At 39.4% G+C, this 13672-nt stretch overlaps 1 protein-coding gene across 2 annotated transcripts in view; it reads left to right on the top strand.

Annotated features, from left to right (window-relative positions):
* Pde10a (phosphodiesterase 10A) overlaps positions 1-13672 on the top strand; it is a 340101-nt gene that overhangs the window by 281598 nt on the left and 44831 nt on the right. For both annotated transcript variants that reach the window (XM_012512701.2, XM_023706496.1), the window contains exon 17: positions 3998-4153. In XM_012512701.2, coding sequence (XP_012368155.1) covers positions 3998-4153 — 156 coding nt within the window. The remainder of the gene's footprint in view (positions 1-3997; positions 4154-13672) is intronic.

The following is a 13672-nucleotide window of genomic DNA, read 5'->3' as shown; positions in this document are numbered from 1 at the left end:
TTTCTTTCTTTCTTTCTTTCTTTCTTTCTTTCTTTCTTTCTTTCTTTCTTTCTTTCTTTCTTTCTTTCTTTTTTTTTGCAAAACCTGGGATTGAACTCAGGCTCTTGCGCTTGCCAGGGAAGCACTTATTCTACTAAACCATCTCCCCGGCCCCTTCTCTTGTTGTTTCTATGCTCTATATAGTGAAGATGAATCCTGCTGATTTGAGAAGCCAGAGTATTAAATATAATTAAGATATAAGTGCATTTTTTGGTTTCCTTTAGCATAAGGAAACAGGTTGGTGGTGGTGAACTATTTACCTGGCTTTATATAACCATAGCTGGTTATACCCATAACTTTGCAAATCTCAGACGTATGAGATCTGGGGACTTCCTCATCCATGGAGCCTCCGTAGCCAAATCTCCCCACTTGAAAGCCCAGCCAGACGCTGAGTGATAGGGAAACCCGGGGCCCCAAATGGTATTGAGCCCATGTCTAGATCACCCAAACCTCAGGGTAAACCTCAGGATGTCCCTGTGACCACACTGGTGCATGATGTCAACCAGCACCCCCCATATCCTTCTCCCACTTTGTTGAACCGAGATGGTATGTTAGGCAGCATTTGGCTGTGTGAAGGGAGGGGCTGTCTCTTTGCTATGGGAAAACTAATAAGCTTATGAAATGTATAAATTATGTTTTCAAATACAATAATATTGAAATTTTGTCCAAAAAGTGAAACATTTAAAAATCAATGAGAATTTGTTGATAACATACTAAAGTATTTTTTCTTGTTGTTGTTGTTTATTTGTTTGGTTTTTTGTAGTAATGGGAATCAAACATGGGACCTTGTGCTTGCCAGGAAGGCACTTAAGTCACTGAGCTATATCCCTGGCCCCATACTAAGTTTTTAAGTCTCACCAGCGATTTCCTTTCCCATAAACTCAAATCTATTTTTTTTTAATGTATTTGATACAAGGTCTCACTATGCAGCTCCTACTCATAGTGATCCTCCTGTTTGCAGCCTTCCCAGTGCTGGAATTACAGGCATGTGCCTCCACAACTGGTCTCAGTAGCTGGCTCAGCAAGCCTGGTGGCAGGGCCGTGCGGCATGAGGTGCAGGGGGTCAAACCTCAGTTCCTGCACTTGCCTAAGCAGGGGCTTAGTCCGCTGGGGTACCCTGCCAACCCTCAAACTCATCTTTTTTGGCTAAAAATGATCACAAAATATCAAATATAAATACTTAAAGTATATTTTATGAAATAGATTGGATTTTAAATAGAGCTATTAGGAATTATTATTTGATCTGATTAAAGGAAGATGTTTAAAAATAATTATGTTACAAGGTAGGACAGACTCATGTGCCTGAAAATACACACGGGAGAACTTCTGCCAGCTCCCATGACGGCATCCTGTGGCTGTGTGGTGCACACCTCCCATCTGCGCATCTCCACACCTCTCGCCAGGATGGGCACTTCCACTTCATCACATCCGTCGCTTCCCTCTGTGAGAGTACACCTCTGCCTCCACTGCTGCACTTGCATCTGTCCTTACTGTATCATTGCCATCTGAACCCAAGCACATGGTCATAGCCCATTGGGCCATTCTCTCAGTCTCTTATTTCTCAGCTCATCTTTGCAGCTTTGTTGTGCTGGCTCTTTCTTCAAATCTCTTCTTCCTTTGTTTTTGCAACCAACTCTGTTCAGGCTTCTGAGCTCAACAACCTGGTCACGGGCAGCCTGTGCCTTGTGAGATCTAAGAGCTGGTGCTCTATTCAGTGTCTTCACTCCTTCTCAGGACTCCTGAACTTCTTGGCTTTCCAGGGAGCACATGGGCTGCTCCTGCCTTACCTTGTTTTAGGATTCTTTAGCTGATTCTTTCCATGCCTCTGATGTTTTTTAGAGTTGGAATGCTTAAGGGCTCACCTTGAAGAAATTCTGTCCTCAAACTCCAGCCTTAGTAGCTCTCAAATCCTGTAACCCTAAGTGTCACTGTTCCATTTCTTTAGCTTAAGTGAAGTAGTCAGTCACCAACTGAAATCTCCACTATCATCAGTCCCTCTAGACTCCTGACCTCTGTCCTCACGCTTGCCTACCACAGCTGTCCCGTGTCCCTGAATGGTAGTCCTGCCATATTCACAGCTGGACATCTTGCAGCATGCTTCATGCCTCTCTCTTTATTTCTCTTCAGAGCCAGAAAGTCAGAAAATTTGTTGGCTCTGCCTGAAAAGAAACATTTTAGGATATCCATTGTATTTTTGCCTCAATTACTACAAAGCCCTTCTCACCAGTCTCTCTTATGGTCCTAGAATCTGTTCTTAATGGAGATGGCAGAGTGGCCTTTGAAAAATATGGGTTAGGGGACTGGGGAGATGGCTCAGTGGAATAAGCACTTCCCTGGCAAGTGCAAGGGCCTGAGTTCAATCCCTGGTTCCAAAAAAAAAAGTGTCTAAAAAAAAAAAAAAGAAAAAGAAAAATATGGGTTAGATGCTGACACCTCTGATGAAGGTGCTGTGACTATGTCCTGGTCGCTCAGACTCCTGAGACCTTTGTCACTTCAGCCTTCCCTGGGCACAGCTGTCACCTTCTTGCCTTCTCTCAGCCTGCTGTCCTGTACCCTGTCACTGTGTTCCTCCCTGACACCTTCTAGCTTCCCTCTCATACTATAGCTCACAGCTGACCTTCCTGAGGCTTCTGTCCTGACCACATTATTTAATTCTCACCCTATCTCCTCACTCCCCTTTAACACTCTTATTTTCTATGCCATTTTTACATACTATGTGATTATTCTTACAGTCTTTGTTTATAATGGCAACAGCATCAACTGACTTTAACCTCACCTAGATTTTTTTAAAATTTTCTTTTATTTTGAAAAGTAAAAGCAAGGTTTTTAAATTTATTTATTTTTATTTGCAGTACCAGGGATCAAACTCGGGACCTTGTGCTTGCCAGGCAGGTGCTTAATGCCACTGAGCTATAGCCCTGGCCCTGAAAAGTAAAAGCAAAGCAAGAGCAAAAAATGAGAAACAAAGAAAGAAACAGGGCAATATACAACAGTACATATGTTACAGATTTTCAAACCAAGAATAGCTGATTAACAATGATTGATATATTATCTATTTTATCATCAAATCTGTTGCTCAGATTAGTAGATATAGTTATGTAAGATTGGACATATGGTTGGATATTACCACTTGCTTTCAAGAAAACTTAAATTTATGTTGTTTTTTTAAAATTTTTCTAAAGTTGGTTTTAACAAGAGTATTGTAATAATTGATATGATGTTAGAAATGGATCATATTTAGAAGACCAAGATGTCAGGTAATTGGGCCAGCCAAATAGCTCAGCAGATTAAAATGCCTGCTTAAGCAGATGCAGGGACTAGGAGTTCAATCCCTGGGCTTGCTGTGCTGGCCCCAGCCTCAGGGTGCACTGAGATGGTGATTGAGACTGGGCATGGTGGTGCATGCCAGTAATCCCAGCACTTGGGAGGCTGTACAGGAGAATCACTACAAGTCTGATCTACACAGTGAGACCCTGTAGACCCTGTCTTAAAAAAAAAATGTCAGGTACTCAAGCATGGGTTTTTTAAATTACACATTGCTGTCCTCAATGTGGTTGCTTAGATCGCAGCTATTAGCAAGCAGGGTTAGTCAAGGTGAAAATTCTACACATTAACTGCTGCATGGCTCCTTCCCATTAGGCCCACCAAAGTGGAATGAGTTGGCTCTCACCTAGATTTTTGAATGAAGCACTGAACCTGACTTGCCTCTCTGTGCAAACTTGCTTTATTTATAATTACTTGGAGCATTTAATACCTGCTGCATCTTCTGTTCCTAGAGTTGAGCAGGAAAATTCAAGAATGATTTGATAATAAAAGTTTACATACTGAGAAATCTGAAATTCCAAAGATTCTGAAGGATGTTGGATACAGCAGTAGTAGAAATTACTGTGATTGGAATGTAAGCTGCAACTTTCCTCATATTTCCTTTGTTTTAAATTTATCTGTGTTTCTCTTCAAGCGCAAAGGGCTCCTAATTGCCTGCCTGTGTCATGACCTGGACCACAGGGGCTTTAGTAACTCCTATCTACAGAAATTTGACCACCCGCTGGCAGCACTCTACTCCACTTCCACCATGGAGCAGCATCACTTCTCTCAGACCGTATCCATCCTGCAGGTGAGCCATTTGGCCCTGGGTAAGCCATAGACTTTTGGATGGAGGGCTCGTGGGCAGTAGCTACCCTTTGTGAGAAAAGGAGATCTTTACAGCTTGCTTTGAAAGCAGTAGCTGGTTATATTGGTAGTCATAATTTAGTAGTTAGGGAGTTTAGGATAAAGAATCTTTACAAAATGTTGAATATATACATTTTTTGCAATCACATTTGTTTTTTATATCAATGTTATATGACACTCTAAGGCAAAGTTTATTTCTCATACTTTAATTATATCATTGTCATATTCTTGAACCAAAACATGATAAATTGTAATTTTAAAAGCTTAAAGCTTTCAAGTGCATCGAAGTCCTCTTATCTTATTTTTTAAAATATTTTGTTGCTTTTAAGATTTTGGTGGTGATTGTTCTAGCTAATGGCAGTTCTCAGTGCAATACAAAGATGTAAGTGCTCCTTCTTCTTTAAAACTTTTTTCTCAAACTCACCAAACAAGGTGGCTATTAATGCTTAAATTCCATCACTGAGAATTTTTAAATTGTTTCTTGCCTCAAAGTGGAGAAAGAAAGTTTTGTAGTTCTTTTGATGATGTGCCTGAGGGCTCAGTGATACTGGTAGAAAGCCCTTAAGCTGTCAGTGTTGTGCAGGGACATTCTGGCAGTGACTGGCTGTGGGCAGGCTGGAGAGTAGAAAGCCTTTCATCACATGGCACAGTTGTTTGGTGCTGTGCTGTGCAGTCCTCCCTGTCAACACCAAGTACCATGGGTATGTTTTCCTCCCCTCCACTTTCCCAAAGCTTCTGCAGTACCTTCTTATTTGAGCTGACTATGCAAGCAGTTGGTAGTACTGCCTGCTCAGACCTTCTTAAAACCCAACAAAACTTCCTTATTTAGGTTTCAAGAAGGCAAATGACCAAATTACTGATGTGCAGGTGCTATTCTGATTGTCTGGTGGATAGCAGTTAAAGATATTTTAGATATGGAATTATTTTAGTCATTTTCAAACCACAAGCCCTTGGTAGCTTGAAGAATGCACTGGCTCATGGAATTGCTTTAATTCTTCTCCTTAAAGCAATAATTTTTTAAAAATTAAAATTTTCTTTTATTTTGAAGAGTAAAAACAAAAATAAGAAAGACAAAAAGACAGAAAAGGATAACATACAACAGTGCAGATGTTACAGATTTTCGAAACAAGAATAACTGATTGATGCAATATACATTTACAATCACATTTATAGTCATTTCTTTTCTAAGAGATGTATGTTTGGATGTGTTTGTACACACATGCATAGATACAAGAATGCATTGGAAATACAGCAGATGCTTGTGTGTACATATATCTAAAGTGCTTTGTGAAATAGATGAACATTATAGAACTTCAGGAAAGTTTACATCTATTTTGATCTCATTTGAAGATAGTTTTTTGTATAACTAGAAATATACACTTTAGACATTGAGATATAAAATTAGAACTCAACTTAGTTACTGTCCGTATTTTAAATGAATTCATTTATTTGACTATGAAAAAATTTCTAGCAATGTAATCTGTAAATGAGTTTTAAAAAGTTAAAATTAGTAATAATAACATTAATAATGAAAATGAAGACAGAAATCTAGAGACAGAGGAAAGGAAATGGGAGAGGAGAGAAAGGCAAATACCAAAGATGTGAGCTGTGTTACATACATGAATGTAACATGAAGATGGATATAAACTTCATGCATTGCAAACATGACTAACAAAATAATTTTTTAAAAAGCAAAAATACCTACCTGCCATACTGCCCTGCCCCCCCCGGGTGTGCTGAGCTGGCAAATGAGCTGGGTTGTGTGGGCGCATGCCTGTAATCCCAGCACTGGGGAGGCTGAAAACAGGAGGATCACTATGAGTCCATGCTGCAAAGTGAGACCCTGTGCCGAATACATAAATGGGGAAAAAAAAGAAAGAATGAAAAACTATTTTAAATATAATAGAATTAATTTTAAAATAGGCCAGAATTGCAATATATATTGTCTCCAGGTTGGATGAAAAGTAACTAAATGAAAATATAACTGCTACAACAGATGCTTTTACAGGTGGGCATGGAGAGGGTCCGTGGAAGACCTGTGCCAGTTGCCATCAAACATAAGGAAGGTTCAGGATGGTTTGCTGCAGTTTTGTAAGTTCACTGCAAAAGTTTGAGGATTATAGATCACTTCTGAGACATTCCTCATAGGGGACAGAATGATTGTCCCAAAATGATTGGGACAGAATAATAGGATCTTTTGGCAGTAAATCCAATTCAGACAGGTAAGCCATTGGCTTCCCGAGATACTACAGAGTGAGTTATGGTCACTGGTGAGAAGACAATAAGGACACATCTGCCCTGTGTAGAGAAAGGTGAAGTACCAAAACCAGGACAAGGTAGGCAGCTGGGAAGAAGCTCTGGGCTTTGCTGCACCAGAAGTTTAAAGGTGATTTGTAAATAGAATTGATTCTAAGCCTTTCAGGGGAGCTACAGCAGAGAAAAGTGTGCCAAGGTATCAATAACCTAAGTCACATGGGCATTTAGGAAACAGCTCCTTCATTTTTCAAAAGGAAGTTCCCTGAGCCCTTTTGCATCTATGCTGATCATACTTCATAGAGTGCTTGTTCACAGATTCCTCTGAAGTTCTATTCCAGAACAAACCTGTTTCTTAAGCACTTCTGCTTACCCATACCTGTTCACACTCTAGTAGGAAGAGAGGGATGAGCAAAGCAAACGCAAATCCCTACTTTCTTGCAGCACACAGTCTGAAGTAACCAGTGCCAGGCAGCTTCACCTTTCTGTGGACCTGGCTGTCCTCTGGGGTTCATACTCACACCTAAAGGACTCCCAGACTCTGTTGCATGAGCCTCATGTTCAGCAAGACTTCTGGGTCCAGCCATCTGAACTCTGCATCCACTATGGCCAATGCTGTACTCATTATTTTTCCCTGGATACTTATCTCATTTCTATCTCCTAGGGTGGCAACTTGTCACCCAAACTTCAAGGTTGGTGACCTTAAACTCACTGTTTTTCCTCCATTAGCTCCCTTCCCTCCAAAAAAATACCAAGTCCTGCCAATTTTATGTCTTATTAGAAGACACCTCCTGACTTGACCAGTTAATGAGATATTCCTGGGTAAGAGTAAAGCGTATAACTATTATTCATTAAAACGAGACAGAGCAATATATTGTTAAATAACGTCAGTGACTCTTATAACCTTTCTTTAGCTACGGAAGACTTTTTCTATTGCTGTCTTGATCTCTGCATATATTTTGTATCTTTGATGTCTCTGAGTGGCTGTGGATCTGAAAGTAGCCATCTTCACAGCCAGATAAAAGACATGCAGTTGTCTAGGCATGATGGTGCAAATTTTCAATGACAGTTCATTTGGGAGACTGAGGCAGAATGACTGCAAGTTTGAGGCTACCCTTGCCAGTTTAGAGAAGGTTTATCTCAAAATAAAATAAAACTAGGCTGCAGATGTAGCTCAGTGGTAGAGCACTTTGCTTGCCATATGCAAGGCCCTGTTTCCAGTATTGCCAGAAAAAGCTATAAAAAATATGTAATTCAGTACCCTATGTATCTGGGTGTGGTGGCACATGTCTCTAATCCCAGCACACGGGAGACTGAGGAAAGAGCATTGCCACGAGTTCAAGGCCAGCTTGTCCTAAATAATGAGTTGAAGGCCAGCTTGGACTACAGAGTGAGACCCTGTCTCAACAACAATAAAATACACTGTGTAATAGTGAGAAGTATTTCCTAACCAGGCATTAGCACACCTATTTGTAACTTGGTTGCTTTGAATCACAGCTTTGCTAGTTCAAGTGCCAACTTCTGTTATGACTGCCACTGTCACCTGCTGGATAGTTTGCACAGTCAATAAAATGCCACTGACAGAATCAGTATTACAGAATGGCAGTGTGTGAACAAATACATATTCAGTGCTCCCCTAACGTACCTGCTTAGTTCATGCAATAGAGGAGAGGGAGCACAGATAGCTCTCGCCTTTTCTTGGTCACAGTGAGGAGGATGCAGTGGACAGTTTTTTGTTAAGAAAGTATGGAAGGTTGAGTCCTGACTAAATTATGGGAAAGTGTAAAAGAAGCTATAAAAAGATAAACCTGCTTTCTTGTCTTTTGCTGAACTTCTTGCTAACTCTTTGAGTTGGATGTTGGGAATATTATCCTGGAGATTGAGGCCAGTCAGGGTGGACATTCAGAAGAAAGCATCTCCCACTGGGCACCAGTAGTGAATTTTCAACTGGCCTTGCCTTCTGCTGCAGCCTTCTGAGTGTTGCCATCTATTTGTCCTACCCCACACCCCATCCTGGCCATCACTGTGTGCCTGTTTCTCCTGCCTTTTCCCCTCATGTGCCAACAATTCTCCACCTTTGATGTCTCAAATTCATCCAAATCTATGCCTGAGAGAGTGACTCCCTTGTTTAAAGGTCCTTAGTGGTTCTCTATGGCCTTGTGAATAGATTCCTACTTGCATAATTAGTATCCAAAATACTAATAGAGTCTCTGCCTGCTAGAGGGCCAGAGCTCTTTCTATACTTCTGGAAATCTGAACCATTCTACACCTCCCTCCTGCAGCCAACTTTTATCTTTTAGGATTAGCCTGAGCATTACTTCCTCTGATAAAATCACTTTGTGGTGATTCCACATAGCTGGGAAGCAGCCTTGTACCCTTTCTCCATGGCTTCTGAGTACCTCAAGCCTAAGTACATCTTCTTGTTTTCTTTTTAACTTTGAAATTTTCTGCTTATGTTCTTGGCTTTATGCCTCCTCAGCAGTGGACGTTGGTGAAGACAGTGAAAAGACTCGAAAGAACAAATCATGTTTAGAAGCAAGTGAGTAGCTCGGTTTCCTTGGGACAGCTGAATATGTGGGTGGCTCAAGTGGTGGAAGGCATGTGTGAAACCTCTAACTAAGGAGATCTTTTTGTGTGGGCAGTGACATAACAGGAAAGTAGAGAACTTTCTTACTTAAAATGTCTGTATTTATAGTGATTGTGATAGAATAGTTATTATTGAAAGAAAAAATCTTTTTAGTCCATATCGTAATGAGATATTAATGATCATCTTGAATATGAAAACTCCATTTTTTATTTTTTGTTTTTATATGAATAGCCCATATTAAGTAATTATAAATCAAGTTGTAGGAAATAGACAAGTTAAAAATTATTCTCAAACAAAAGAAATTATTTTCATTATTAAAACAAGTTTCTTCCATTAATCTTCTTTTTTCTTTTAATGTCTTTATTTTTAAAGAGACTACAAAATAGTATTAAAACAGAAAAATTACAGGTGATACAGAATTTCATTTAACAAAGCAACATGAATTTCACAGTATTTGTTGTAATTCATAGTGTTTCTTCCAACCCTTTATTCATATTACCAGATATATGCATGCAAAATTGGAAGAATAAAAAAGAAAACAAACAAATATGTAGGAAATTAAGAAGTGAAAAAGGACATACATTTGAAAAAGGGAGACAAAAAAAAATGGAGTTTTAACTGCTTCCTTCTGTTGATCAGCAGAAATCCACAGGACAGTTGTCCAAACCATCTGCTTACATACCTAGATAAATCTCTTTCCCCGACTCCCTCTCCTGTCCTTCTCCTTATCTCAGTAGCTCTTTCCTTTTGAATAACTTCACTCCTTTTTCCCAGTATCTATTTTACCCTTCAGATTCCATTTTCTCATTCTCACACTAAGGAGATGATACAATGTTTGCACAGGCAGGTCTGATTTATTTCATTTAAGAATATGGTCTCTAGTTGTATACATTTACTGACAAAAGGCTCAAATTTATCCCATTTTATAGCTGAATAATATTCCATTGTGTAAAATTACATCTTCTTTATCCATTCATCAGTTGATGGACATCTGGGTTGTTTCCAGGATTTAGCTGTGACAATTTGTGCTGCTATAAACATGGATCCACATATATAGCTATGGTATGAGGTTTTCAATTCTGGAAAAATACCCAGGAAGAGAATTGCTGGCTTGAATGGGACCTCCAATTCTAGTTTTTTGAGGATCTCCGCACTAATTTCCACAGTGGTTGTACCAGTGTGCTCTCCCCATAACAATGGAGAAGGGTTCCTTTTCCCCCACAGCCCCTCTAGCATTTGTTATTGGCTGACTTCTTGATGTTTGCCATTCTTTCTGGAGTGAGATGGAATCTCAGTGTTGTTCTCATTTTCATTTCTTGAATGAGCAATGATGTTGAACTTTTTTTTAATACATTTGCTTGTCATTTATATTTCTTCATCTGAGAAGTATATATTCATCTCAGATGCCCATTTTTTAATTGGGCCTTTGAATTGGGGGGCCTGATTTTTTTAAAAAAAAAACTTTATATGTTCTAGATAGAAGGCCTTTGTTGGAGGGACAGTCATGAATTTCTTAAGTTGTTCATAGTCATAGAAGGATCTGATCTCACCATTAAATTTGATAGATAGTTTTGTAGGGTACATCAATCTGGATCAGAAGTTATTTTCTTTCAGGACCTGAAATACTTCACTTCAAGCTTTTCTTGATTTGATGATTTGTGTTGAGAAATCTGCCACGATTCTGATGGGCTTTCTATTATAGATGATTTCTTCTCTTTAGCAGCTTTCAATATTCTATTCTTTTGCTGAATTTCTGAGATCTTTATTATTGTGTGTCTGGGTACAGATTTATTGTGATTCTGGCTGTGTGGAGTTCTATATGCCTCGCTTATTTGTATGTCAGTTTCTTTTCTCATGTTTGGAAAATTTTCTGCTGGTACTTCTGCAAATAGACTTTTTATGTCATTTGTACTGTCTCCTGATGTTTCATTGACATCTATTATTCTTATATTATTTTTCTTTGTGTTCTCTTGCAGCTGCTGAATTGTTATTTTCTGATTCCTAGTGAGTTTTAAGAGACCTTACCTTTCATGTTCAGTAGCTGCACTACTGTCTTTGGGGTCTGAAAGTCTTATCTTCAGTTTCTTTCTTTCTTTTTTTTTTTTTCCAGTTTGTGACCAATTCAGTACCTGCTGGGGATGGTGCTGGCACAGTATGTGGTGCTGGGGATCAAGCCATAGACCCTGCTCTTGCCAAAGGTTGCCTAAGCAGGCGTTTTAGTCTGCTGAGCTATCTCACTGGCCCTATCTCGAACAGTTTTGCCTCCTTTCAATGGAGTTCTTAATTTCCTGTATATCTGTTTGAATGTTTCATGCATTCTATTTCTTTCCTGTATTGTTCATTCATTGTTTCTCCATCATTTTTTACCTCTAATTTTTATCTATGTCTTCTTTAGCTGTGCTGAGCAATTTTTTCAATGATTGTCATTTCTTTTTCTTTTCCTTTTCCTTTTTGTATTTAGGACAGGGTGTTCAGGGTGTACGGGGTCTCACTGCATAGATCGGACTCGTAGTAATCCTGCTGTTTACAACCTCCCAGGTGCTGGGGTTACAGGTGTGCACGACCACTCCCAGTCTCAATTGCTGTCTCTGTGCACCCTGGGGGTGGGGGCCAGCATGGCAATCATTTCTTTTTTGACTTCAGTAATTATTTCTGATTTTATTTCTTTGATAGCCTGATGGACTTAATTCTTTACGTGCTATCGTTTCAGAAATTTCAGGTATATGATTTCCAAGTTCTTGTGTGTCTTTGTTTCTTGGATTTGTTCTGGGTGGGCTGAAGGATTGAGATTGCCTTTTGCTCCTGCATTTTGGCATTTTTGAAGCGTCTTTTAATCACCCTGACTTAGCAGTGGTGGGAGAGTGGTGAGGCATGTGTCAGTAAGGTTTCTGCTACAGTGGGGAACAGGGGAGGACTCACCAAGGATCTCACTATTAGCAGAGGTAACTGGCTAATACTCAACAAAGTTTCAGTGTAGGTGGTGGGTGTTGGCCAGATTCACCAGGATTCCATGGGCTACCTACAATCTTCCTAAGTTCGTAAAAGGTTGGACCTGTACTAGCACAAGCTGCATGCCTGCACCTGGGACTAAGTGTCAAAGCTTGCCAGTCCCAAAGGACACACAGGGTCCTCCAAAGTTCTATTCCATTAATCTTAAATTACCTGATGCTGGTAATTTGAAACCTGATAATCTGGTTTTAAATGGTTGTGTATATACTCAAAATCTTAGGATTCCGAAACTTGTTTTTTTTTTTTTTTTTTTTTTTTTTTTCAAATCAAATTGGTAGGACAGTTTCAATAATTAACACATTGCATACATTCCTCCCAGTGGTTAATTGCTGTACAAGATGTGGACATGATATCCTATCTACAAACACCATTAGAACAAATCACTCTATTCATTAAGAGAATGTAACTATATATCTATCCTAACCACTTTGAATACACAGATACAAAAATGGACATTCATCTGTATACCCTTTTATTGTTAAGTTCCGTTATTTGAATATTACACATTTGCTAACTCAGCAAAATAATCCAAAAGAGTTCAGTAGTCCATAATAGTATTGGGTCTTCCACTTCACTGGCAATGTCAGAAATTGTTGACCTGAGTCCCCTACAGCTCAACATAACAGCATGGCTTTACTTCTTATATTTTGTTTTTATACTTTTCTGCTGGGTGGGTAAGACCAAAGTAAAGCAGGACGTATGCAACAAGAGTTGTAGCTTTTGGGTCTGAGAAGGTCAGTCAAATGCCCTCAGGATTTATTCTGAGATCCTGTACCTCAGATTGTTTGTCAGTGTCAGCCATGTGGATGAGTCACAGCCATTGCTTGGCCAATGTGCTCTCTGTGAAAGCCTGAGAGAATGTTTTCTCTCCATGTGACTCTCCTTAGGCACACTCTACATCATCGATCACTTTCCTCTTTGGCCCCATAATCTCCTTGATCAGAAAATTTGGGACACTACTGAGGAACATGACCCTACAGTACAAGTTCTCATATGTCCTGAGTCTTAATTGACCTTGGAAGGCTAGGGCCAAAACATTGGCTTTCCTTGCAGCACTCCTTTTCATCTAATTTTGGTCTGCAAACTTAGGTTGTTAACCATCCAGAAGACAAGCTTATTGTCATTACCATACAACCTAGGCTGTTAAGCTTAACCTCACTATATGTCTGCATATCAAACATCTTAGGCATAACATGGAACAGGTATTTTCAACGAAGTATTGATATGTTGAACTTTAAATCCCTACAGAATACGATAAAAAAATTTAAAAATTAGAATATATTTTAAAAATAGGCATAAACAATTATATACTTCTTCTGTTTACACATAAGTCCAAAAATCTCACCATATACAACCTTGAAGCAAGACAGTCCCACCCACAGTATTCCTTTTCCTGTCTTTTGCTTTATTCCCTACCCGCTTCTTTTTAAACAACCATCTACCTGAGAGACTTAATAGCAGCAACTGGCATGTCATGACAAGCAGCCCGTATTCAGAAGACGAGAATGACAGGCACTCTAAACATGAAATTACTATTACAGATTACCATCTGCAGTGCAGTTGCTTAGTTCACAGGTATCAGTATATATAGTTAGTCAGGGTGAGAATCTTTCC

Source organism: Octodon degus, unplaced genomic scaffold, assembly GCF_000260255.1.
Source record: "Octodon degus isolate 3935 unplaced genomic scaffold, OctDeg1.0 scaffold00261, whole genome shotgun sequence".
Lineage (NCBI taxonomy): Eukaryota > Metazoa > Chordata > Mammalia > Rodentia > Octodontidae > Octodon > Octodon degus.
Note: the sequence above shows the minus strand (reverse complement) of the source record. Positions and strands in the feature narration are given on the sequence as shown.